The 26,609-nt window shown below is 39.4% G+C and overlaps 1 protein-coding gene across 2 annotated transcripts; it reads right to left on the bottom strand.

Annotated features, from left to right (window-relative positions):
* Positions 1 to 21: 21 nt before the first annotated feature.
* LOC138156622 (zinc finger protein 425-like) lies at positions 22 to 17,930 on the bottom strand. 2 transcript variants are annotated; one of them, XM_069082040.1, is made up of 5 exons: positions 17,676 to 17,929; positions 12,274 to 12,400; positions 11,105 to 11,263; positions 7,466 to 7,585; positions 22 to 3,849 (listed from the first exon to the last, which is right to left on the bottom strand). In XM_069082040.1, the coding sequence occupies exons 1-5, from the start codon at positions 17,697 to 17,699 to the stop codon at positions 1,769 to 1,771; spliced, it is 2,511 nt and encodes an 836-aa protein (XP_068938141.1). In that variant the 5' UTR covers positions 17,700 to 17,929; the 3' UTR covers positions 22 to 1,768. The 2 variants fall into 2 exon arrangements, with proteins under 2 accessions (XP_068938141.1, XP_068938150.1); XM_069082049.1 differs by lacking the exon at positions 11,105 to 11,263 and having other exon boundaries at positions 17,676 to 17,930.
* Positions 17,931 to 26,609: the final 8,679 nt, after the last annotated feature.

The raw sequence follows: 26,609 nt of genomic DNA, 5'->3' as shown, positions 1-26,609 counted from the left end.
AGCAAAACAAAATGAAAACAAGGGGCAGGGCCTCTTCCAGGATGGCAGGAATGCAGGCTGTGTAAAGGAGATTAGCTTGACGTCAGACTACAAAGATGGCCATTCTGATGTTCTAGGAGGACACAAAGCTCTGGTCCTCTGGTACAACCAGATTATGAAGAATGCTGAACACCAGAAAGGAAGTTTGCACCTTATAGTCAAAGGAAAACAACTAAAGGCATTTAAGAAGACAAATGATGAGAGCAGTGCATTGGGACAGCCTGCACAGCTGTGAGTTTGTTTTTGTTTGTTTGATTTGTTTTGTTTTTTTCTTACAGAAGGATTCTTTAAATTCTGCTCACACAAATCTAGCTCCACATTACTGATTTTCTCTTGTCTGAATCTTGAGCAGCATTCTCTTGTGGTAATTCCTATCCTATGGTTTTTGAAAACCATATTTCAGCTTCCTTCTTTCTCCAGCTAGATTTCTACCACAATAACTGGGCTTCAGTCAAAACTTCAAATGAGTTTAAAAGGCACAGCTCCATCCAAAACCCTGCCCACAGATCCCCACCAGGAAGATTATATGGGGAGTGATAAAAAGGATGGACTAGAGAGTAAAAGTAGAAAGACTAGTTCCTAGGCTGTTACAATAGTTGAGGTGATAAGGTCCTAAAATAGGATTGTAGAAAAAGAGGGAAGAGATTTGAAATAATATACATATTGGGCTGTAAGGGAGAAGGAAAAATACAAAAAACGAAATCTGAATACAAAGAAGGAATGATAATGCCCCCAAAGAATGCATTTACTATCATTTCTAGCTAAGAGACCAGAAATTTAAAAAAAGATTTTTTGTGATCTCTGGGAGCAGAAAGAGAATAGAGTCAAAATGAATAACAATATAGTATAAGAGGAAAAAAAAACTGGATTTGGGGGCTTTATTTTTCTAAGAGGTAATGACCATAGAATCTCATTTCCTTGTTGAACCAAGTTATGGGAGAAACAAAGAGAAGTAAGAATTTCTTCTGATGGCAGATGAAATGATTTTATGGAATTTTAGGGAGAAGAAGCCTTAAAGAATATCAAACTCAATTCCATGTTGGACTTGGGAAAACTGAGGCCCAAAGGGTACATGGCTCACTTAAGGTGATATAGGGACAAAACTATTAACTCTCTTAAAAATGATCTTATACAATCTCTATATGGGAAATTTGATCAATTATAAGGGAAAATAGATTATATAAATTAATAGCCAGAAACTAAACTGGACCACAGTGCAGGAATCTTAACAATGAAAAGGATGTTATCAAACTTATTTTTTACAGATCAAAACATCCCTTAGGAATCTACTCACCTCTGGAATTATTATATGGCAGGGAGGTGAGGGAATCCTTTCAGTTTAATCAATAGTCCTGAGAGGGTGAAATCCAGATGGGGTGAAGTATGACAGGAGTTTTCATTCACACATATTACTCAGGCTTTGATTTCAGGGTTTTCTACGTAAGGAGATATGTGCATGTTGGATAGGAAAAGGGAGTTCCCTCAGTACTTTGGATGGGCCTTAGTAAGGTAAGAAAAAAAACATGAGGCCAGATGCCCCTTTCAATATAGGACAAAGCTGCAGCATTGCAAAGTGAAGCTTAGAGAAGGAAGACCCTTCACTGTTCTTCAAACTCCTGGTCTACCAGATGGTAGAACCCTCCAATCCACACATTGGTCTGGTCTTTGTGTGCTTCTGACTTTCTAGCAGATCCAGTTCTACCATACCTTTTGTGCAACCCATTTTACATTAACTCCAATAATGGTCCAAAAGGCGGTCACTGCTGGCAACCTTGTCTGGCTTAAGACTATCGAATATTTCCCTAGCATGAACTGTGAGGTGGGTGTTGAGCGCACCCTTGTAAGTAAATCTTCTGCCACACTCACTGCATGAAAATGGCCTCTCCCTGATGTGTATTTGCTGGTGCACCTTCAAAGCAAGTTTATGGCTGAAACTCTTTTTACACTCAAGACATGGGAACGATTTTTCCCTGTTGTGGACTTTGCTATGTTCAGTGAGCTGAAACTGATGACTGTAGATTCTGCCACATTCACTGCAAGAGAAGGGTTTCTCCCTACTATGGCTTACGATGTGTTTAGTGAGCTCTGATTGTTCCATGAAACTCTTGCCACATTCACCACAGGAGAATGGCTTCTCCCCTTTGTGTACTCTGATGTGACTGGTGAGATGAGACCGACGGATGAAGTTCTTTCCACACTCCCCACAGAAGAACGGTTTCTCTCCACTGTGGACTCTGATGTGTACAGTAAGCTGAGATTGATAGCTATAGGTCTTGCCACAGTCACTGCAGGAGAAGGGTTTCTTTTCACTGTGGACTCTGATGTGTCTGGTTAACTTAGACTGATGGGTGAAGTTTTTGCCACATTCTCCACAGGAGAACGGTTTCTCTCTGTTGTGGACTCTGAGATGCTTAGTGAGCAAAAATTTTCGGGTAAAGCTCTTGCTGCATTCACTACAGGAAAATGGCTTCTCTCCACTGTGTTGGATGAGATGAGCCTTTAGATTTATCTTCAGTCGGAAGCATTTGTCACACTCAGGACACTGGAAAGGCTTCTCTCCAGTATGAAGTGTGATGTGTTGGTTGAGGTTATTCTGTTTGCTGAAGCATTTGCCACACTCACTACAGCAGAATGGTCTTTCCCCTGTATGAAGACGCTGGTGGATTTTCACAGAGGATTTCTGACTGAAGCTTTTATCACACTCAGGACACTGAAAGGGCTTCTCCCCACTGTGCACTCTGATGTGTTCTGTGAGCTTGGACTGATGGATAAAACTCTTGCCACACTCCCCACAGGGGTAGGGCTTCTCTCCACTGTGCATTCTCAGATGTGCCTTCAGACTTCTCTTTAGGCGGTACTTCCTATCACACTTGGGACATGGGAAGGGTTTTTCCCCAGTGTGGACACTGATATGATCAGTAAGGCTAGACTGGCTGGTGAAACACTTGCCACACTCCCCACAGGAGAATAGCATTTGTTCATCATGTGAGTTTTGGTGAAACTTTAAGGAGGTCTTCCTATAGAAGCTCTTGTCACACTTTTGGCAGTGGAAGGGCTTTTCTCCACTGTGAATTCTCATATGGGTGCTGAAAATAGACTGAAAGGTGAAGATCTTGCCGCACTCACCACAGGAAAATGGCTTCTGCCCACCGCGGAGGCCCTGGTGTGGATGCAAGTCAGATCCCAAGCAGCTCTTCCCACATTCTTCACAGGAGAACAGGTTCCCCTGGGTGAGTGGGTGCTGAAGCTTCTTTAAGTCAAGCTTGTAGCAGAAGCTTCTGTTTCTCTTGGGGCCCTGAGGGGGCCTCTCTCCCCTGTGAGCCATCAGGCTCCATCTCTGACAGGAACTCTTCTCACGTAGGCAGCATTGTAAGGGCTTCTCCTGGCAGCAGAACCTCTGGCTTTGCTTGGAGTTAGACTTGCTGCTTGATGTCTGCTTACACTTTGAACACTGGCAGAGCTCCTCCTTGGGATGGCTCCTTTGGTGGAGTACCAAGTGACCTTTCCCACGGAAGCCATTATTAAACACAGAGCAATGGAAGCATCTCTGTAGAGGGACTTCCAGACAGCCCAGGGGGCCTGGGATTTTATGGATCAGGGATCTCTTCCTCTGGAAGGACCCCTTAATGCTGTGAGCTTTTACAAAAACAGGGTTTTTGTTTTGAATGTGGAGGTATCTCAAGGTAGTTTTTTGAGCAGACATGGAGAAAAGATTTCCTTTTTTCCATGGTAAAGGTTTAAGTACATCTTGGCTTTGATAATCATCCAAATGGAATTCCTCTTCTTTTGTACTCACAGCTCCTTGGCTTTCTGGAATTATAAACAAATACCCTGTTATTATTCTTGTCTGCCCTATGATAGGATTTATCCAAATCACTACTAACACGAAACACAGCTAACTAAGGTTGTCCTAAGAATCTAGATCCATCTCACCTTCATTCCCAGAGAAGTTATAACTTTTTCTTTTAATTATCTGTCATTAAAATAATTAAAAATAGTCAGAATATGGAGACTTAATTTAGATGGAACAAATAAGATTCAAGATGGATTTGATAAGCAGCAATAAAGTTGTGGCTCCCTGGCTTCATTAATATAAAGCCCAAGTTTACCAGGTCCTCCAGTTCAGTCAAAGAGGAACAGTATTCTCAATGGATGCTGCCCAATGTGAAGGTGTCATCACAGGCGTATTTAACTAAGGAGCTTTGTTAGGGAATTCAAGCAAATGCATGACACAATCAGTAATGTTCCCAAACTAAACTGCATGAAAAGACTTTAAAACAACAGATAGCAACCTTTTTTTCTGTATTTAGCAAATATCAAATATGAGCATACATAACGAAATACAGAAAGACAGAAGTAGATACAAAACTACAAATCTCTATTATACACTGTTTTCATCTTTTGGAAAGTTGTTCTAATAAAGCTATCTTGTAGGAGACAAGTAACAGAAAAAGTAGACCAGAAGAGCAGGAGAAACTAGAATAGGCCCAAATACATAAACTAAAGCTATGAGAAAAAAAAGACTGATGAGAGATAAGAGGACCAAAGACAGTGGCATCTCTGAAATCAAGAGTGAAGAGATACAGTAGGAGATAGTCTATTAATGTTAAAAGCTACAGAAAGATCAAAGAGGATGGGCATAAAAGATGTTAGTTTTTGATGATTATTGGTGACCTTCAGAAGGCAGCCAGGTACAGAAGTGGTCTAGGAATCAGGGAGACTTGAGTTCAAATTCAGCCTTGGCCACTTATTAGCTGTGTGACCCCTGGGCAAGTCATTTAACCTCTGTCTGCCTCAGTTTCCTCAACTATAAAATAAAGATAATAATAGCACTTACCTTGAAAGGTTGTTGTGAGGATCAAATGAGATGCTAATTGTAAGGCATGTAGCACACACACACACACACATACACAGAGTTGCCTGGCACAGAGCAAGCACTTAAATGATTGTTTCCCTCCTTCCTTCAATAGAAAAGTTTCAGTAGAATGGTAGGGACAGAAGCACATAATAACAGGCTGATGAGAGAAGGTACAATGTGAAAGTAGAAGAACTAGGTATAGACAACACTTTCAAGGAATTTAGTAATGAAGGGCAGGAGAGAGAAGGCATAGCAAGTATCTGAGTGAGCTAGAAGGCTCAAAGGAAGGCATCTTTTGAATTGAGCATTAAGCATGTCTGCAGGTAGAGAGAAAGGAGTCAATGGTAAGGGACTGATGAAGATATAGGAGAAAGAAAGCATGATTTCTAAAGCAAACAAGATTCTGGAAATAGGAGGGAATAGGCTTAAAAGAGTAGGAAGAGGTATTTGCCTTAGCAAATATTAGGATAAGGTTAAGTGAAATTAGAATTAAGTTAGAGGTGTCTTTAGACCATTACTGAAGGGACACTGGGTTAACAAAATGGGGCATGGGGACTGGAGTGCTGAAATAATGGATATTTGTAATGTAAGCCTAGGATAAAAGACTTCAGAGGCTGAAGAGACCTCAGAAATTGACTGCCCCAGGGGATAGATCTCTGTCTCTGGATAGATTTCAGATGGTCTATGAACTGGATGGAAAAAATTTACAACCTTTTTGGTTTTTTTTTTTTGCTTTTTGGAGGGCAATTGGGGTTAAGTGACTTGCCCAAAGACACACAGCTTACAGTAAGTGTATCAAGCACCTGAGGCCACATTTGAACTGATTCCAGGGCCAGCACTAAATTCATTGCACCACCTAGCTGCCCCACAGCTTTATTTTCACTAACCCCAACTATAATTTAACATTTCCTACAATTATGAATTTAAGAAACCCCATTATTCTCATAAGTGGTCTACAGGTTTGAAAACCCTGCCAAAGGGGTCCATGACATAAAAAAACTCAAGAGCACATGATCTAGGAGTTAATTTTGCCTTCCAATTCCCAGTCCCTCACTTTACAAAAGAAGGAAGCTGATGCCCAGAAAGGTAAACTGACTTGCTTGAGGATATCTGGCTAATAAGTGGCAGAGCCAGGATGCAAACCTAGATTCTCTGACTCCAAATCCAGTGGTCTTTCCACTATACCAGATTGTGGAGCTCTACTCAAGTCAAATGACATTGGAATAAAAGTCAGATAATTTTATCAGGATTACTAAAACCATGTCCTTAAAGGATTTGGGTATACTGTACTTGCCTACCAGACTCATTCATTTTCTGTGACAATTTCTGTTCCTGGACAAAAATTAACTTATGGACTAGGGTCAAGCACAAGATGAAAAACAATAAACAAGTATTGAGTTGCCCTGGATTGCTGAGGGTGGAGAATGGGTGACATAAAGAGAGACAGGAGGTGGTAGGATTTCTGGGAAGGGAAGAGTTACTGGGAATAGAAGGCACTGTGTGCCCACAACAGGTTAGGCCAGGTCATTTTCAGAGTGTGACTCATCTGATCCCCCAAGCTATTACAGGCCATATGGGCAATAAAGTTGCTATTAAAGAGACAACTTTGGTATTGTATCCATATGTTACTTTGAATCTTTGATCTGTCATATGAATAGAACACAGATGATGATACTGAAAAGGTCAGAAGACAGGGGAATAAAACTAAGGCAGTTCAAGGGGCGGCCAGGTGGCTCAGTGGTAAGAGCACCGGCTCCAGTGTCGGGATGACCTGGGGATCAAATCCGGGCTCAGATACTTAGTACCACACCCAGAAATAACTGGCCATGTAACCTTGAGCAAGTTACTTAACCCCGATTGCTTTAAAAAAAAAAAACTAAGGCAGTTCATGTCTAATGTTTTCAATTTTCTGAGTGAAGTAGGAGACTAGGTCATCCATCCAATAGAAGTGTAAGAGGTGAGGTTATGGTTGTTAAGATTCATGGAAAAAGTCTCCCCCCCAAAAAAAATAACAGTATATATATTGACTACAGTTATATAATGGAAAAGTAGATGTATAAATACAGAGACTAATGGACAGAGAGGCAGTTAGGTGGCTGGGTAGTTAAGAGTGTTGGGCCTGGATGAGTTCAAATATGGCCTCAGACAGTTACATGTTGTATGACCCTGGACAAATCACTTCACCCTGTTTGCCTCAGTTTCCTGAGCTGTAGAAGGAAATGGCAAACCATTCCTGTATCTTTGCCAAGAAAACACCAAATGGGATCACAAAGAATTGGACACAACTGAAAATTACTGAACAAAAAAATGGACAGAGAATGTACAGGGATACAGATCATAACTGATGATGTTTTTTTTTATTCATAACCTATGAATGTGTATGCAGAAATTCAGTTTTATATGTAGGTGGTTGCAAATGTAGATATGATTGGTTTTGTAGGTTAAAGTTCAGTGTATGACAAACTATTTTAAAATAATTTTTTTAAAGCAAGAAGAGAGAACTTAAGAGGAGGGTAGCTTACTGACACTTATTCTCCTAGATCTTGAAAAGGCAATTTATTCACTCACCTGGAATAGGGCATGTTGGGTCTGCTCTCTCTTCTAAGTATGGCTGATTCAAAATAAATGGTTTGACACCCTGCTTAATCCAAGGGAAATCATCAGCCTTCAGGAAAGGTAGGTTCACTTCTGAGAAAGGGAACAGTATGTACAAAATGAGACATACATTTTTGGACTTGGCCACTGCGGAAATCTATTTTGCTTGACTATGCATATCTGTTACAAGGACTTTTATTTTTTACTTCACAAGAGGTAAGAGAGAAGGAAGAAAACAAATGCTCATTTATTTTAAAAAACTGAAGAAAAAAAAAGGAATCATACAGGAGCTCAAATTTAAGCTATCTTAGTCACAATTTGCAATTCAATTCAACGTAAACATTTATTAAGTGCCTACTATATGTAAGATACTATGCTGGTTGCTAGATACATAAAGCAAACAATGAAAGTCACTGCCCTCACATAGCTTATATTCTACTTGGGCATATGTATAATAAGGATAGGTTTGTTCTTTGTGACTCCAAGTGATTTTTTCCAGTCAATTAGTCTTCATTATGACTTCAAGTATAAATGATTGCATATAATCTCCTAATTATTCTTCTAATCTTCCTAATTAGTTCTTCAAATTTCTTGCTACTTTGCTATTGTATATTCTGCATATACTTGACCTATTTTCCTAAAAAAAAAAAAAATACACTGTGTCCCTTGAAACCTTTCTGGTTTTAGAATGTCTTATTTGGTTGTTAATTTCTTTCTTTCCTTTTTGTAAAAGGATTTTAAATAGCATTTTTTCCAATTACATGTAAACATAATCTTTAACATTCAATTTTTAAAAATTTTGAGTTCCAAATTATCTCCTTTCCTTCCTCTCCACCTCCTCCCTAAGAACTTAACAATTATAGTTTAAATACATAGGTTACATATATGCAATCTTGTAAAACATATTTCCATAATAGTCATATTGTGAAAGAAGAAAGCCAAAAGAAAAGAATCACAAAAAATAAATTGAAAATAATATAATTCAATCTGAATTCCAACTGCATCAGGTCTTTCTCTGAGTGTGGATAGCATTTTTTACCAGGAGTCCTTTGGAATTGTCTTAGATCACTGTATTGCTGAGAAGAGCTAAGACATTGATAGTTGATCACTGTCAATGTTGCTGATACTGTGTACAATTTTCTCCTGGTTCTGCTCATTTCACTTTGCATCAGTTCATGTATGCCTTTCCAGGTCTTTCTGAAATCTGCCTGCTCCTCATTTCTTATAGTACAACAGTATTCCATTACAGTCATATACCATAACTTGTTCAGCCATTTCCCAATTGATGGGCATCCCCTCAATTTCCAATTCTTTGCCATCACAAAAAGAGATGCTATAAATATCTTTGTATGTGTAGGTCCTTTTCCCTTTTTTATGATCTCTTTAGGATATAGACCTAGTAGTGGTATTACTAGGTTAAAGGGTATGCACAATTTTATGGCCATTTGGGCAAAGTTCTAAATTGTTCTCCAGAATTGTTAGATCAGTTCACAACTCTACCAACAACTAATGTAGTGTCTCAATTTTCCCACATCCTCTCCCACATTTATCATTTTCCTTTTCTGTCATATTAGTCAATCTGATTGGCATGAGGTGGTACTTCAGAATAATTTTAATCTGCATTTCTCTAATCAGAAGAGCATTTCTTCAAATGACTATAGATAGCTTTGGTTTCTTCATTTGAAGACTGTCTGTTCATATCTTTTGACAACTTATCAACTGGGGAAAGACTTAAATTCTTGTAAATTTGACTCAGATCTCTGTATATTTGAAAAACGAGGTCTTTATCAGGGACACTTGCTATAAAGTTTGTTCCCAGCTTTCTGCTTTCCTTCTAATCTTGGTTAAATCGGTTTTGTCTGTGCAAAATATTTTTAATTTAATACAACCAAAATTATTCATTTTACATTTTGTAAAGCTCTCTATCCCTTGTTTGATCACAAATTCTTCCCTTCTCCATAAATCTGACAGGTAAATTATTCCTTGCTCTCCTAATTTGATTATGGTATCACCCATTATGTCTAAATCATGTACCCATTTTGACCTTATCCTGGTATATGGTATAAGATATTATTTATATCTAGTTTCTTACATATTATTTTCCAGTTTTTCTAGCAGTTTTTATCAAATAGTAGTTCTTATCTCAGAAGTTGGGGTCTTTGGGTTTATCAAACACTAGGTTACTATGATCATTTACTTTTCTGTGTCTTGTGTGTCTAATCTATTCCACTGATCTATTCCACTCAATGTACCAGATAGTTTTGATGTTTACTACTTTATAATATAGTCTGAGATCTGGTACAGCTAGGTCACTTTTCTTTGCATATTTTAAAATTAATTCCCTTGATATTTTTTACCTATTTGCCTAAGTTTCCTCATCTGTAAAACTATAATAATAGCACTTACCTCCCAAAGTTGAAATAATATTTATAAAATGTTTAACCTATATGGAGTTTTCTTGCTAAAAATACTGGAGTGGTTTGCCATATTCTTCTCCAGTGGATTAAGGCAAACAGGGGTTAAGTGTCTTGCCCAGGGTTACACAGTTAGTGAGTGTCTTAGCCAAATTTGAACTCAAGTCTTCCTGACTCTAGGCCCAGTGCTCACCTACCGGCCCCCATAAAAATGCTAGTTGTCACTATCCTCCTCTTCCACAACTCCTCCTCACTCTGATTCAGATAGTGAATCCAAGTGACCAAGGCTTATTAAACTGCTGGGAAACTGCAGCCAAAAATAAAATTGAGACTTCTATTTAGAAAAACTCACTTTAAGTTATTAGGGTTTTAGGTTGCTCCTTCCCATTAAGTTTTTATTTTTCCTATATCTAGATGCTTGAGTTCTTGACCTCAGGTCATTTTAATGGGAATTATAGTTTCCAGTAGGATAGAGAAAGCAAAGTTTCTCTGAGACCCTTGGGAGGGGGTATCTTCATATTTACTATTTAAACCTCTGAAAGGACTTTCTAGCTGAGGCCAAAGTGGAACCATTTGTTTCTTTTTAGAAAAATGAAGATGATATGAGTCCCAGTTTGGGGCTTTAAAAAATATAATTTAGCTGCTAGCACTCTAAATATACAATTGTCCAGCAAGTGAGTGAATATACTCATAGAAGATATATCATATATATTCCTTATTATTAAAATGAAATTTCAGCTAAATAGATGTATAACTCTCAGGTCCTTTTTAGAGTTCTTAGGATCATAGCATAGTGTTGAAAGGTAACTTAGGGGCTATCTAATCAAATCCCCTCATTTTATAAGCAAGGAAACTGAGGCACAGACAGGTTAAATGACTTGTCCAAGGTCATTAGGTGGGAACATCCACATTAGGAGAACCCAATGAAGGAGACACAGAAGTTAGAGAAGTGAATCAGGAGAATATAACACCTCTGAAACCAAGACCAAAGAGCTCTAGTAGGATGTGTTGGTTAACAATGTCAGAGGCCACAGAAAGGTCAAATGGGATTAAGTCTTCTAATTTCTACTGGTCAGTTATCTCTTAAGTTTAGTGCTCTCTACATATTAGCTTCAGTCTAGTCCAGGGAAACAGAACTATTTAGGGTATTTAGCTAAAAGGACTGAAGATGTCATGGTGTTAGTCTCCTCACACTCACCAAAACACTTCCACTCTTCAATGCTTTCCAGGTTACATTCCCCATTGTCACCACAACTGACCACTGTTTCTCTTCTCTTCAAATCTACCAGATCTCTGATGAATGGTTCTTTACCCTGTTCAATCCAGGATATTAAGTCTGGTTTCGGAACAGCATGGTCTACAGAGAGGCCAAAAAGAGGCAATTTTGATTCTCTATATATTCACTGTGCAAATATACTCACAGTTATTTTATTTTCCTTGATTGAATAGAGGGACAAAATATGGGAAGAACAGATATATCCAGAAAATGGATAGCCCTGTAACAGCTGAACATGGACACAATCAGGGCTATGAATTACTGCTCAAAGAGATGAGAACGTAGTTAATTCTAGCTAAAATGAATCATGCTGTATATCTACAGATAGTTAACATTATCATCTACTTCAAATGGCTGTATCTTTCAGATGAGATTTAAGGAGCAGCTCTTTGATTGTTCTATGGAGTTAAGTGGTAAAATGCAAACCAAAGACGGAAGTACTGGCTGTGCCCTGTTTTGTACATAATGAATCTCATGAACAGCTCTACATTCTTTCATTTTAACTGATAACCTTTTTTTGCATATTCATTGAATTCAACTTATTTTTACCAAGGTCACCAATTAACACCTTTAGGCAAAATCCACTAATGCTTTCCTACTTTGTTTAGGCCAAGTATCCAGGGCTGTCTCCAGGCACCCTGATCTATATCTGGCCACTGGACCCAAATAGCTCCAAGGGACAAAGTGAGGCTGGTGACTTTGCACAGCCCTTCCTCACTTAAATCCAATTCACTTTCAAGTCATGGCATCACTTCCCTGATGTCATGGTCCTCTCTGAGAACAAAGGACAAACAACAACATACATCAAACCTTACCTCACCCTCTTTTAGGAAATTTCCACTTCTATAGTCTTTTTTCCCCTAAATAATTTATTAAAAAACTCAATATATATTGATTGATTGATCCTGTTGACTGCTTTCACTAGTTAGATTGTTAGTTTCTTGAAAGCAGAGACTTTTGTCTTTTTTGTCTTTGTAGCACCCATACCATCTAGCATACAGGTACCACACAGATGTTTATTGAATGTTATGTGAATCCAGAATGTACTTTGAGGAGAAATACCCAACAAGTTTCCAATTAACTCATCTTACCCAAGGATATTAAGGTCTCATAATTTGTCCTCATCACATACTTGTAGATTCCCTTCTGCCACTCTTCCAGGTTTCTCCACTCCTTCTCAGAGAAATACACAGCCACATCATCAAAAGTCAAGAATGTCTAGAATCACAAACATTGTAGATACACTTAATACTTCAGTGCTACCCCCAAAATCTTCTTGTAGAACTAGTTACCTTTTAAAAAAAACTATCAAAGCCATTCTTTTCAGACAGAGGGCTACAAAATCATGGTGAAATTTTCAGCATTTTGAGGGGGTTTTATTGCAGCATTTCAACAAAACATACAGGAATATATTTCCTAAATATCTAGGACTCACTGCCCAGCTATAACCAAAATACTCTTGTTAAATACTTCAAACAAGTCAAATTAACCTCTCAACTGTGCCCTGAAGTTCTGAGGCTTTGATTTGTTATCTATTTTATACACTGGCCTTGGGAGAATTATCAGATAAAATTGCTTCACAAGAGCCATCAAAAGGTCTTTGTGCTAAGTGCCTAAATATAAGTGGTTTTTTTTTTTAAGCAACTGGGGTTAAGTAACTTGCTCAAGGTTACGCGGCCAGTTATTTCTGGGTATGGTGCTAAAAATCTGAGCCCAGATTTGATCCCCAGGTCATCTCGACACTGGGACCGGTGCTCTTACTTGCTGTTCTACCTGGCCACCCCCTAAATATAACTTTTAACATAAAAGGTTTGATTTTACCTTAAGCTGGATATTTCAGACATGTATATCTAAGAGATTCGCCTATGTGTGAATCTGATTGACACTAAACTGGTAATCACAAGAAATGGGCTTAAGTTCAGGCTCCAATATTCACTAACCTCATATTCCTCACCTACTGTACAATGGAGATATGTCCATATATGAATAGAATATCTAGAATTGATAAAAAACAATCCTACAGAGAGGATTTACCAAACATCATATTAGAGACCTTCCTCAGGTCTTTCAACATTCCCTAAGTACCAAGACAGAAGTTGGGATATCCCTCTATTACACTGCTCTTGCTACATGAATGGCTTGCCTTCTTTTCCAATCATAGTTCCTGGATATCTCTTATACCATTTTTTTATATGAAAGTAGGAATTGGTCATGAGCTGCAGCCTGCTTGTATCTTTCTTTTGATCTGCCCACAGTTTAGGGGCAGTAATGTTCATACTACCTATCTTAGGAAGTTGTTGTAAGTAACCTTTAAGTGCCACAGAGCTCTTACTAGTATTATCAGTATATACATATATATATATATATATATATATACACAGATGAATGCCCTACCTATAAAGATACCGATAATCAGTATTAAATTGTGTTAATCACATGAAAAGTGAATTCAAAATGTTTTAATTGACCAAGAAAATAATATCAGGAATAATACTAGCTAGGAAGAAATAGAAGAGGGTTATTAAATTGGCAAATTATTCTATAGTAATTTCCAATTCAGTCATATCCCAATAGTTCATTTTATTAGGAAAGGGACTCTGGATTCTTGAAAGTTATGCCACTTGGTCAAGGTTTTATATCTGGAAGTTCTGAGAATGGTCTGACTAAATATATCTGTCATCTGATTATCAAACTAGTTCAGTTTAGAGAAACTGCATGATGTCAAGAAAGATACTTCTAAGTTTCCTCATCTATAAGATATGGATATTGGAAAATAGAGGATAAACAGCCTTCAGATTTGTCTTTAAATTGGGAAAATGGAAGCAATGAAGAATCTATAATCCCTAATTAATCTCCCCAAAGCCCAGGGGTGGGAGCCTTCATAGAGACACTTTCAAGCTCCTCCTTAGTTGATGAGGACAAAAAAAATCTATTATCAATTAATAAGCTAACATGACTGTCTTTGTGTTCCATTTTCAACACCCCCCCTTTTCACCTTTCTTCCTATTCCCTTCCCCAAGTAACCCACAGTACATTCCCAAGTTCTTGCTCACTCATAATGCCTGAGAAGCAGCAACTTCCAAGATAGCTTGAGTTTATTACTGCCTCCCAATTGCACAAAGAGCTACATGGTAAACTGTACCATTCATTCAGCCACTTGTTAAGTCCTGTAATGCTTACCCTTGAGAAATAATCATAAAATCTTCAGGTTGAAAGAGTCCTTAAAAGTTTACTAGGTCAACTTCAGTCCAAATCATAACTTATCTCTACAACTTCATCAAGAAATTCCAACCTCTATTTGAAGACATCAAATGAAAAGAAACTCAGTATCTGAAGCAAATCAATCCATTTTTGGACAATTCTAATTGTTCCTTATGCTGAAATGAAATTTATCTATTACTTTCATCCATTGGTCCTTTATCTGTTCTCTTAACCCAGTTAAAGAAAACTATCATGCCACTTTTAAAGATTCTTTTTACCAGACTAAACAGATAGCATTTCTTCAATGAATTTTCATATATGCATGGTTTCAAGTTTCTGCTTCTACTGGTTGCCTTTCTCTACATTGTTTCAGCTTGTCAATGTCCCTTAAAAATTGAACATCATAGCCAGGTGTCATCTGACCAGGGCAGAATATAGGACTTTTAACTCCAGACACTACCCTCTTTCAACCAAGCATAAGATCACAGCATACTTGACTAAGATATAATAATATGGACCCTTTGATCTTTTCCATATGAAATGTTTCCTAACTATATCTCCCTTCATCCTGTACTTGTAAAGTTGAATCCCTTCCAAGTAGAAGACTTTATTCCTACTAAATTTCTCTGGACCAGAGGCAGCCCACCTTTCCAGTCTGTTGAAATATTTCTAATAACAATAGCTAGCACTTATGTAGGGACTTAAGGTTAGTAAAGTGCTTTAAAAATATTTATTATTTGATTCTCACAACACTGGCAAGTATGTTCTATCATCATTCCCATTTTAAAGAAGAAGAAACTGAGATAGACAGCAATTAAGTTACTTGCCCAGGTCGCAATCTAATAAATGTCTGAAGCAAAATTTGAACTCAGGTCTTCCTAACTTTAAATCCAGCACTCTATTCTACTAGCTGCCTAGATTCCAATTCTGTCCCACTAAGTATCAGACAGATTCTCAGCTTTATGTCATTACTCAATTTAATAAACATGCCATCAATGTCTTTAGGCAAATAATTACTTTTTTAAAACACAGAATAAACTAGGACAAAGGTAACCCATAGGCAATGTCTTCCCAGACTGAGTTTCTGGAATCAGTTAAACTGAGCAGTTCTAAATTCTAACTGTACAAGCAAAAAGTCCACATCTCTTCATCTCTCATAAGAGATTTTATCAAATGCATTGATGAAATCCAGAACTATTGGGTTGAATCTAAAAAGATAAAATTTAAATGTAAAGTCTTTCTTATACTTCCATTATCCTTATCAAATATGAGGAATGATTGCACATCAATCTGTCTAAATAAAACCTGTGATGTTTTAGTGCATTAAAAGCTCAATATAAATGTGATGTGACAACCAAAAAGTTAATTCAATGTTGGGCTGCAATAAAAGAGGCACTATTTTCAAGAATAAGGTGACAGTATCATTGTATTCTGCCTTTATCAGATTCTATTTGGAGTATTTTTATCAGATTCTATTTGGAGTATTTGGAGTATATGTCTGGTACGACTTTAAAAAGAACATTAATAAATTTGCAGATGGTCCAGAAGGGCAACCAAGATTATGAAGCCTTGTCTTAATCCTCCATCATATTAGATGCTCTGAACCTACAATGTTGGGAGTACTTCCCCTACTATCTGTTCCTGTAGCTGTCATGAAACCTTTGTTCTGGGTCCAAGATGCAATCTTACCCCTGTTGTTTCATGGGAAAGGAAGAATCCTGAGTCAAGATTCTTATTTGTCTCCATAGGTAAAAGGAGACAGCTTAGAGAACTGGCTTCTTGTTAATAAGATTAGAAGTGGAAATGGAAGCTGATGAAAACTGACCAAAGATGAGGCCAAGATTGGAAACCTGTAGCCTGGAAGCCACATGTGGCCCTTTAGGTCCTCAAGTGCAGTCCTTTGAATCCAAATTTCGAAGAATAAATCCCCTTAATAAAAGGATTTGTCCTATAAAACTTTGACTCAGTCCAGTCAAAAGGCTGCATCCAAGGACTTAGAAGGTCACATATGGCCTCCAGGCCACAGGTTCCCCATCCCTGGACTAGTCTAATTTCCCTCTGAACTGCAGGCATAGTTCTGAGACACCCTAATCTCCATTTCATTAGTATTCCTTTCAAAGAATTCTCATAAGAACCGAGACAAGTGTGTACTGTGGAGACAAATATAATTGCCGTAGAAACAAAGCAAAAACACCTGTTAGAAGGTGAGAAAGGGGAATCTCAGCAGGTCTAACTGACCAGAAACAGAATTTATCACACAGTCTAAATAATATAAAACTGGCAAGAATGCTAAACAAGAAATCTGAGCTGCATACAATGTATATTTTAGTGCTCAAGACAAGCTCTAGCTAACAGATATATCTGGGATCATGAAAACTAGTTTGAGGACTTAAACCTGTAAGTCCCTATACTTCTTTTTGCCTTTTAAAACCAGAATTTCTGTTAAAATAAATATGTGTCGAGGATCTGGGCACCACAGCTTTGGAAAATCACTGACAAACTGCAGAGCATCCAGAAGAATTCATATCTTATGAGGACAGCTTGCTGGAAACAGCAATGTTTACCCTGGAAAAACTCACAAGGACCTGATAGTTGTGATTAAGTATCTGACAGGCTGACAGATAAATTAAGAGTTATTTGCCCAGAGATACTTCTGAGAAAACAGGGTCTTCTCCAAGCCCTAATGAAAACACCAGGAGGATTTTACTGAAGGTATCCCCTGTCCTCAGAAAAATAAGATTCCCCCAAATTCGGACAGGTTCCTCCAGACAGGCAGTGCAGTAAGAAAATGGATGCAGAAGCTGGCAGGAGGCCTAGAGAGAACTCTCTTTTTCTGAAAACATCAAATACTGTTTCCCTGAAATGGAACTCGACCCTGACACCCGAATTGGCTTCAAAGGAGACCATCCTAGTGGAAAAATCCTGCCTTGGAAGTCAATACCATGGCACTACTGGCTTCCCCGTTAAAATAATTTAATGATTCCGTGACCTAAAAGCCAGTCACTGGGCTTTTCCTCATCTGTAAAATGGGCGGCCTGAAATTCAAATGAGCTCCAAATTTCTCTTTAGATGGTACGAAGAAAAGGTGACTTGGCTGTGAATAAGCAGAACGTAAAAAGGCACCTAAACTGTCCCTTTCTCCCAGTGTCCATTGCTAAATCAAACCCCCAACCCATCCCCACAGTCTAGTCGGGTCACGGTCACGGGAGACTCGGGTAAGACTCGGGTAACCCCCACGGGGCCCGGGCCCCCCTCCCTCCGCGTGCGCAGGGAAGGTGAGGGGGTCTCTCACCCGAGCAGGAGCCTCCTCGGCCATTGCCCTCCGTCTCCTTCCCAGGTCCCGGGAAGCAGCCGCTTCTCCCGCTCCTCCTCCTCCCTCCCCCCAGCTACGCTCCTCAGTCAGTGTCAGCGGGGTCTCCTGCCCCTCCTTGGTCAGCACTACGTCCCTGCGGGTGGCGGCGGTGCTGCGGACAGAGTCAGGGAAACGAGTTGGTGCCCGACCCCATCCACCCCCACCTCCCCAGAGAATCTACTCTCGGCGCAGCCGCAGACCCTTCCCTTGCACCGCCTCCGGCCACAGCTATCCGTTGCCAGGGATACACGCTGGGCATCCTGGGAATCTGCTTCTCCTGCTCCTCCATCTCTCCACTCCGCCCCAAGCCTCGGGAAAGCTCCTGTCCTGCAGCGCCTCCCGCAGGCCCGAGGAGTAAAGGGACATCTGGGGCCGCATCTCATGTCCAGGGCCAAGAAACCTGGAGGAAGCCAGATTCAGGCGCGAGAATGGGCCTGGTTTGTGAAAGAACCGGGAGCAAACCTGCCAGAAATGCAGGGAAAGGGAAACGGCTCATGGGAAGAGTAGGTGGGACCAAATTGGGGAACATCTCTCCTATGAGTGATGACAAAGAGAGACTGGGGAGCCATTGAAGGTTTTAGACCGGAGGCTGGCACGTAACAACTATATTCTGGAGGCGGTGATGGGAGGCGGGGAGAACTGGAGACAAAGACTCCTTTAGAAGACCCACTTAAGAGAAATTAAGTGGAGATGGTGTGATGAGAGAGGGGCTGGATAAAGGCGAGGGCAGTAGGAGTGGAAAGGGACAGATGCCAGAGGCAATACAAAGGAAGAATCAGCTGTTACTTGGTGAGTGATTGGATTTCCTCCCCTCCCCCCACCCATTTGTGCTTATTAAAAGTTCACATTGTTAACAAAACTTGCCTCCTAAAATATTTTGACTTTTGACACCCTCCTCCTCCTCAGCCACATTCTTGACCTGGGTTCTTTTTGTTAGATTTCACTTTTGCTTCAACATCCTTAGCCTCAAGGAACTTACCTTCCACAATGGTTGTAGATGGTCATTTTATAATTTAAAATATTTCAAAAACTTTTATTCATCATACACTTAAAGGCGACAAGATAAGGATATTTTATATTAATATATTATTAAAAACCTAACTTTGAATATTAACAAAAACAACCAAATGTGCTTATTAACTACATTTAGTTTAATTAATTTAAACATATGTAATAGTTTTAAAAATAACTTCTTCCAAGATACCCTTCAGGATTCTTCAAGTGAAATATCTATCCAGAGGCAAGATGTATGTTAGGATGAAGAATTCAATGTTATTTCCTCAAATATTCAGTTTTTCCAATTGTACAGGCTCTCTCTTCTTCACTGCCATTTTCACAGCTTTAAGATATGTTTTCATACTGACTTCCACACTTGGTTATAGTTTCATGGATCAACTTAAAAAATTTCATGAGTTGAAAAAAGTTTTTTCCTGATGAAGCGATCAACCTTTAGATCCAATAAACTGAAAAACCCCTCTGGCACTTACACAGGGAGAGGGAATGGATGGCCAGAAGTACTTTCTCTAGGGGAACTAGAAGTGATTTATTGGATATTGTTAGAGGGGTATAGAGAATGAGAAGAAAGTGAGGCTATCACTGACAGAAATGTATGGGACTAGAAGGGAAGATGTTTGGGGGAAAAGATGATGAGTTTCAATTCCAATTCTTCTTTGGCTCTTTCTGTATACATTCCCAAGCTTATGAATCTATGTTCTTTTCTAATCTATTCCAGTTGATGGCTTTTGTGCTTGGGCAGGGACCTATTGTCCAATCTATAAGCTCCAGAGTGAAATGGGTTTAAGAGATGCTTATTTCATCTTTGAAGATGATACTTATTTAGATGCTTATTCCATCTTTGAAGACTGGTTCTAGTCTTTGTTCTGTACTTCATTTTTGAAATGTTTTAAATTATAAATTAATAGCCATCAAAAACTATTATAGAATATAAGTTTCTTGAGGGCAAAGAACGTTTCATTTTTGCCTTTATATCTTCAAGACATTGTGCAATGCCTTCCATATAGAAGGTAATTTATAAATACTTGTTAAAAAACATGCCAACCCTTTCACTGGAATGTAAGTTTCCTGTGAGTAGAGTCAAGACTAGACGCATTTATTGACCACTTTCTATATGCCAGACACTGCTAAGCTCGGAGAATACAAATAGAAGGAAAAAAGAAAGACAATCTCTACCCTCAAGGAGCTTATATTCTAATGAGGGAAGATGACATGGGAAAGTGAGTTGAAAAGACAGGAGGAAGGTACCTGCATTGGGACATGGTTGCAAATTCCAGAGAACTGGAAGAAGTATGAAATCTATTTCTCAAAATAGATTTTCTGGGGGAAGGGGACCACAGGGACAGAATGTTCCAGGGTGAGAATACCCCGGGGGATGAGAGAACTGCCAGGGCTAGAAGTCAGCTGAGGAATGGTGGCAAAAGGCCAGAGTCAGAAGCAGAGCTGGTGGAGGAATGAAGGATGGCAGGCATGGCCCCATCCCCAAAATGGAGGTTCTGGAGCTGGGGCAGGGAGAGTATTTGGGGATTGTATTTTGTATTATGTATACCATTGGGAGAGTATTTTGTGCCCTCAGTACCAAGATAATAAAACTCCATAGTTGATCAATTGATTTGATTGATTCTTATAATGTGAATGCTGCACAATTCAACAATACAAAGTACTCTGGGGCTGTCCTTTGCTGTAGTGCGGATTCATATCGTGATTCACCTCCACCTCTTGACTGTCATGCTCAGCACTTCCTCTTAGTTGCAATGCTGATTTCTGCAAGGAGGTTGTAGAAGTGGACCTGGACCTTGAAGGATGAATGAGATTTCAACAGGCAATATTAAGGGATAATGAGTGCGGGGTGGGGCCGAGGGGTGGAAGAACAAGGAACATGGTGAAGACAATTTTAATGACACATGGAAGTTTTGGCTTGTTCTGTGTGTAACTCCAGAGAGGTTAGAAGACTTAGAAAAGGGTGAAATGGCAGACATTATAGAAAGGTAGATTATAGGTACGCAGCAGGAGGCATTAGTGAGCAAGGCAAGCTAAACTGCCAGTGTGCTGAGGGAGGCTGGACTTTTCCTTCTATTCACTTTCCCTCAGAGAGGAGTAGCTTTCCTTTCAAACCCAGCTAACCTAGAACAGCTTCAGGCAATTTGAAAATGAAAGCGTCCTTACCCACTCTTTGCTGCTAGTTCTCATTGCCCGTGATTTGTTTCTAGGAGGAGGTGAATGATAGGCTTGTAACAGTGTTATACCTCTCTTCCACTTCCTTCCTTCCTTCCTTCCTTCCTTCCTTCCTTCCTTCCTTCCTTCCTTCCTTTCTTCCTTCCTTCCTTCCTTCCTTCCTTCCTTCCTCCCTCCCTTCCTTCCTTCCTTCCTTCCTTCCTTCCCTTTCTTTCTCATTCTCCCTCTCTTTCCTCCTCCTCCTCCTTTTCCTCCTCCTCCTGCTCCTTCTTCTCTTTCTTCTCCTTCTCCTTCTCCTTCTCTCTCTCTCAAACCCATTTCACTCTGGAGCTTATAGATTGGACAATAGGTCCCTGCCCAAGCATCACTTCATGGCTATTTTTTTGGGCCCTCCTGCCTCAGAGTGAATGTAAATAGTAACTGTTTCTCTTTGGGCCAGAAACCCTGAGGGTCTTACCCTCCCAATTAATTTTTTTTTTTTTAAACTAAAGGGGCCATCCCTTGACTCACTTCTTAAAGAGGCCTATTCACTGAATGGGCATTGCCTCACTCAAAGTGAGAACTTAAAAAGACCTTAGCCTAAAAGGGCCAGGTTTTTCCATTGCATCCTGGGGCATCTCCAGTCATGCTGATGAATATCTGGTCACTGGACCCAGATCACTGGAGGAGAAAGTGAGGCTGGTGACCTTGCACAGCCCTCCCTCACTCAAATCAAAGTCAACTGCAAGTCATGTCATCACCTCCCTAAAGTCACGGTCCTCTTCGAGAAGAAACAACAACAACAAAACAAGCACCTCCAGTCCTCAGGTGACCTTCCATGGTCAAACATTTAGTATCTATACATCAAGGAGTCTTTTCTCTCCCTTGCTTTCACTCTATTGCTAAGCATTCCTCATGGCCAACAAGTTTAGGTTAATGAATTCTACACTGAACGGAACAGAGTGCAGACCATCTAGTTTACCCTGCCAACTGTAAGCAGGAAAATGCCTTTGCTAGGAAATAAAAACAGTCCTTGGTTCTTGTCACCCTGGAGCAGATCACTGGCTTGGGACTCTCACCATGGCACATACAGCATGTGATCAGTCCATATCTTCTGATAGGCTATCTTGGCTTATCTCTTTTGGTCTGCTGCCCCTTTCCATGCTCAGCTCTCTGGTCTCTTTCTTCTGTTTATCCGGATCCATAAGTAATTTTTTTTTCTTCCAAAAGGGTAAGCAACAAAAGCCTGGGAATCAAGGTCAGCTCTCCCATAAGTCTCTCTGCCCCAAAGGCAGGGCACATAGGTGAGAATGATCTAACACAGCTGTTCAAAAGTGAAAGGGGCAATATTGTGAGCTAGGGATCTCCCAATCACTGGAAACATTTAAAGACTCCTAATATTGCTGACAGTATGGTGCTGAAGTATTTCCTGGGTAGCATGGTGGGTTGGAAAGACCTCCAAGATTCATTCCAGCTCCAAGATTCTATGAATCCCATTACCATGTTCATTCACAAGAGACAAGAATGTTGGGGGAGATGGTGGCAGAACACATCTGAATGATATGAGATGAGGTGAGAAGAGTAAACTCTTGGGGAATTAAATCAATTTTTTTTTTCAGTAAAATGTGGAATAAAGTCTTAGCTGACAGGGTGGCATTAGAAGGAAGGTATGAGGGGGGCTGAAATTGGAAGAGTGTGTTGAGTCAGAGAGTGAATTAATTAGGGAGGTATAAAAGGATTGCCTTGTAGCAATGAAGACCCAATTGAGGTTATGTAACATAAATTTGTAGAAGACTCAGCACGGTTTTGTGGTTTTCTCCAGTTTTGTTCAATCACAAAGTAGGAGTGAAGCAGGAAGTGTTCCAAAGCTGAGACTTGGCAGGGCAAGGTCAGAATTATGATAAGGGAGCAAGGGACTCCAAAGAAGAGAACAATATAGAGTTGAACTGGTTCACCAAGGGGTCAAAATCCTGAAAGAAGGAGAAGGTAGATAGTACAGGGGTGATGGCTTGAGAAAGAATGAGAGACTCCTTTTAATCCAGAAGCTTTGTGCTTTCACATACTTAAATATGATTTTGTATTTTTGTAAGTTTTTTCATAGGCATAAACTTGTAATTAAGGAACATGTATTGACTTTTATTTAGAAAATACAGTTACAATACCTTTATATCATGGTATGTATTCTTAGTGATTGTCAGTGGGGTAATAGGCTCCTCAACTAAAGTAGATTCTGAACCTCATGTCTAATTAGGAGACAGCCTTGAATAGTAGGAAACAGAGACAGATTCAAAGGTTCATATCAAAATGAACCTTAAAGGTCATCTACTCCAACCACCTCATTTTACAGGTCAGAAAACTGAGATCCAGAAAGGTTAGGGTTACTTGTCCAAAATCATACAGTGGCAGAGCCAGGATCCAACAGAAATCCTCTAACTACCAATTGTATTTTTTTTTCTGATTCAGATTCTGTTATTCTTTTTACAGCATCCCAAGGAACTATATCTTCCACTTAAGCAAAACAACGCTAGGAAAGTAGAAGGGCTTTATTACAGATAAATAAAAAGAAATGGGGCTGAAATTATTTCCATGTCTCCAAAAGTATTTTTATATTGTTAGAAGAATTTTCCAACGTGTTTATATCTATGACTCAAAACTGCAGATAAAATTCTTAGTATCTTAAAGTACAGTTAGTTCATAAGAAGAATGTACAGGAGAATAAAATAAAAGAAAATGTACCTCTAACAGGAAATATTTAGATTAGACATAATTAGGAATTTCTTGGCATACAGAGTAGTTAATCTGGGTCAGCAAATTATTGAGCTAGAAGCAATGTGAGAGACAATCTATTCCCACCTATTCATTAATACTTGGAACCCTAGGAAAACTCTGGAAATTTCTGTGAAGATCTTGAAAAATAAGAGGCATCTGTCTCTTTTTGAAAACTTAAGTTCTTTCTTCCAGAGATGTATGAGGGATGGCCAAAATGATCTCTCAAGGTTCCAAGTCTGTAATTTATGAAGAATATTCTATGAAAATTTTTAGCATCCTATGCACACCAATTGTTGAAATTGAGAATGTTAAGGAAGAAAAGAAATTTATTCCTGTGCATAAATCAATATGATTTAAGTTCCCCAAGCTGCACCCTAAAACACAGACATCTTTTAACACTACTGTTCTAGTGATGTGATATGGCTTTGAATTATTAAATACCACAGTTTCCAAAGTAAGTTGTTAATCACCCAAAAGAACAATGGTGAGAAGCTGTAGTTTACAGAGTATTGTCAATAAAGAAGCGTGTAGGGGTGACTAGGTGGTGCAATGAATAGAGCACCTGCCCTGAAGTCAGAAGGACCTGAGTTCAAATGCGGTCTTAGGCACTTGACACATTTACTAGCCATGTGACCTTGGGCAAGTCACTTAACCCCAATTGTCCTGCCTTCCACCCTCCAAAAAAAAAAAATAAAGAAGTGTGTAGGAAAAGTGGGTACATATAATGTTATCAAAGATACATATGAAATAGGGTGGAAACATCTCCAGAGAGTCATAGACAAATGATGGATAGACAGCCCAAGGGCTCCACTGCTACCTATTCAATGTCAAGAGATGAAGAAGATAAAACCCATTATGTTGAGTGGTTCCCTTGTGAAGGATTTATAGGAGGATGTGGAAAAAGTCTGGTGGAATGAGAAGAGTTTTTTTAAATCTTCATCATAGAGCCAATGACCTTTGGAAATACTTTTTTTTACCAAGTTTCAAAGAATACTTTACAACTTCAGATCATGAAGCATTTCCTGAAAGCCAGACAACAGTCACAGTTCACTTAAGATCCATTTTTGTATGATCCTCCAAGGTTTCAATCAATTGTCTCTAGGTATTCGTTAAGTATCTACTCTCCTAGGCCAGGTAGCTAAATGGCACAGTGGGTAGAGGGCCAGGTCTGGAGTCAGGAAGACTCATTTTTCTGAGTTAAAATCTGGCCTCAGACACTCACCGTATGAGTCTAGGCAAGTCACTTAACCCTGTTTGCTTCAGTTTCCTCATTTGCAAAATGAGCTAGTGAAGGAAATGGCAAACCACTCCAGTAACTTGACCAAGAGAACCCTAAATGAGGTCACAAAGAGTCAGGCACAACTGTAACTACTGAACTGATTGTGCTAGGTATTAGTGCACTAATTAGTGCTAGGTATTAGTGCATATAAGAATGAATAATGAAGCTGTCCCTACTCTCAAGGAGTTTGTTCTAATGGGGAAATCAACAGGCACTTATATAAATATAAAATAAATACAAATATATACAAAATAGTTAAATACTATTAGTGGGAGGCACTATGTAATACAAGGCACAAGCAGTTGGTAGAGGAGAGATCAGAAAATGTTTCATGCAGAAAATAATGCTTAAGATACATCTTAAAGGAAGAAAGGAATTCTATGAGCTAGAGGGAATGCATTCCAGACATGTGGTACAATCAGTGCAAAAGTGCAGAGATGGGAAATGGAGAGTCACATTTGAAGAATGGAGAAAAGGCCAGTTTAACTGGTTCAAAGAAATTAAGAGGGGGAGTAATATTCACTGAAACTGGAAAGATAGGTTGGGATGAGGTCTTTAAAAGATAAACAGAAAAGTTTACATTTTGTACCAGAAATAATGAGTCTACTGGAGTTGGTTGAGGAGGAGCATCTCAAGGTTAGATCTGTGTTGAAGGAAAATTACTTTGGCTGCAGTGGGTAGCATAGAGTGGAATGATAAAATGTAGAGACTCAGAGACCAATTTAGAGGCTGTTGTAATAATCCAGGCGAGTGGTCATGAGGGCTTGAACTAAGGTAGCTGATGCGAATGGAGAGAAGGGGACAGATGTGAGAGATGTGAAAGCAGAAATGGCAACATTTGATAATTGATTAAATATGTGAAGTAAGAGAGAATGAGAAGTCCACGCTAATGCTGAGATTATGAATCTGGGATAGTGGAAGGATGATTCTGTCCTAAGGGGGAAACAATGCATTCAACTTTACATATGTTGACTTTAAGATATGTTTGTGGTATCCTTTTGAAAATATCCAGTAGGCAATTGGCAATATGTGACAAATGCTAAGGAGAGACTAAGCAGGATTACTGATGATAGTTAAATGATCATTTAAACTCATGGGTTCTGAAGAGAGTGAGAAAAGGAGAGAGACAGACAGAGATAGAGATAGGTGGAGGGAGAAACAGAAAGATAAAGACAGAGAGAATGCCTTGAGAAACACCTAGAGTAGAGTTTGGCCCACTGATGGGAATGATGAGGCAGCAAAGGACAGTGAGAAGGAACAACCAGACAGGTAGTAAAGGAGCCAGCAGAAAACAGTCCTGAAAACCCTGGGAGGAGAGAGCATTCAAGAAAAAGTATGGTCAACAGCAATAATAATAATAATAATAATGCAGAAGAGAAGATTGAGAAGGAGGAAACCTGACAAAAGGCCATGAGATTTGGCAACTTTGGAAAAAGCAGTTTCAGTTGAATGATGAGCTTGAAAGCCATACTGCCAAGATTTGAGGGGAGAAAGGAAAGATAATAATGAGAATCTGTTATTTTGCTTAGGCATGAGATGCAGCTGTTGTGTTAGGTAGTCTAGTCCAGCAAACCACCAACGCCTCCCTTTTTCACTCTTCTAGCCCAGAGGCACCGTTTGAAGAGAGATCCCAACAAGTGGCTGTTACCAGGGAGGTC

Source organism: Petaurus breviceps, unplaced genomic scaffold (assembly GCF_028583685.1).
Source record: "Petaurus breviceps papuanus isolate PSGF00001 unplaced genomic scaffold, PetGlider_PUasm1.0 110, whole genome shotgun sequence".
NCBI classification, from domain to species: Eukaryota; Metazoa; Chordata; class Mammalia; order Diprotodontia; family Petauridae; genus Petaurus; species Petaurus breviceps.
This window is presented reverse-complemented; position numbering and strand designations above follow the sequence as displayed.